This window comes from Sinocyclocheilus rhinocerous, unplaced genomic scaffold (genome assembly GCF_001515625.1).
Source record: "Sinocyclocheilus rhinocerous isolate Xijiao unplaced genomic scaffold, SAMN03320098_v1.1 scaffold35788, whole genome shotgun sequence".
Taxonomy (NCBI): Eukaryota; Metazoa; Chordata; class Actinopteri; order Cypriniformes; family Cyprinidae; genus Sinocyclocheilus; species Sinocyclocheilus rhinocerous.
Window position 1 is genome coordinate 1 of NW_015629340.1, and position 1,263 is coordinate 1,263.

At 44.6% G+C, this 1,263-nt stretch overlaps 1 protein-coding gene across 1 annotated transcript; it reads right to left on the minus strand.

Moving 5' to 3' along the window:
* Positions 1–4: 4 nt before the first annotated feature.
* On the minus strand, positions 5–1,189 carry LOC107738879 (alpha-2-macroglobulin-like; the record flags this gene model as incomplete). The annotated part of the gene is made up of 4 exons (XM_016550780.1): positions 5–40; positions 127–248; positions 316–439; positions 870–1,189. Coding segments are annotated over 4 exons (602 nt in total), but the record flags the coding sequence as incomplete, so codon positions are not given.
* Positions 1,190–1,263: the final 74 nt, after the last annotated feature.

Sequence of the window (1,263 nt, forward strand, 5' to 3'; positions counted from 1 at the left end):
ATAACCAACTCTGGGTGAAGATCCTTTCAACTCCTTCAGGCTATTTAAAAAAAAAAAAAAAAAAGCCACATCAGTAAAGCAGCATGAGCTCCATGAGCAAACTCCAGAAACCTGGTTGACACTTACCAGAACCAGTAGACTGCGAGTAACTACATCAATGCGTCCTCTTGTTGGCACGGTCACAACCTCAGTGCCACATCGAAGCTGGGATTGTTCAGCCTGAGCACTGACAGTCACATTTACAGATCCTATAGTACAGAGAAGTGAGCAACAACTCACGTACACCTCAATTTAGAAAGAGACCGTGCAACAGACCGAGAACAGAAGCGGAGAGAATCCATTTAAAGGTCTTTCTCCCATTGGCACAGAGACAGGATGAATACGGCTCATTAAAAGGTTTAAGACTGAAGTCCAAGGAAGAAGCTGGAGTCACTTTAACCTGCCAATGAATTGCAGGATTAGTGCACATCAAGTAAAAGATTCTCTACGGAGCCATTTAGAGGTGTGTGATATTGACATGCTTCATTTTCTAGGATGGAGTTTTTGTGCTAGTAACTTGGCTGGATTAAGCCCGTGAGGGACAGCGGTCTACTGAAGTTTTCATATTTAGTGTGGTGGTCAGTTCATAGCAGTGACCGAAATTAAGACACTTACTAAGCATTCTTGCACGCGAGATTGCTTAATTTTGATAAACCAATACTCATGGAAGGTGGCCCTGTATTTTACATGGCTAATTCTAACGGGCACAATAGGCTACAACTTGGTGTGAACGCCCACAAAGCAAAGTGACACTAATATCAGCTTGCACATCTCTAACAGAACTACAAAAATCACACACCAATACCCATTACATAAATATGAATCCAAACCATGATGCACTTGGACAGATAGTTGAAGACTGTGGCCTTCAGCTCAAAAGACTCCCCACGGATGATGGAGTAAGGCAGGGAGAGCTCCAGGAAGAAGGGCTGGAAGACAGTCAGCTGAACAGGAGGAGCCAAGCCAAAACCTTTGGAGGACAGGCAGAACGCCTCAGTCTCCCATGTGGTGATGGTGTCAGGAACCTTCAGAGGAACTCGTGTGGATCCAGTGTTTCTGTAAAGGACACGGAAGATATAAACGAGGGGGCCAAGGGAGGCAAACAAATTGAAGCCAAGTGGCTTTAGATCAGTGATGTGAAACTCAGTTCCTGGATGACCACAGCCCAGCAGAGTTCAGATTCAACTCGAAACACCTAATCAGGCTTATTTGAAAAACTACAGG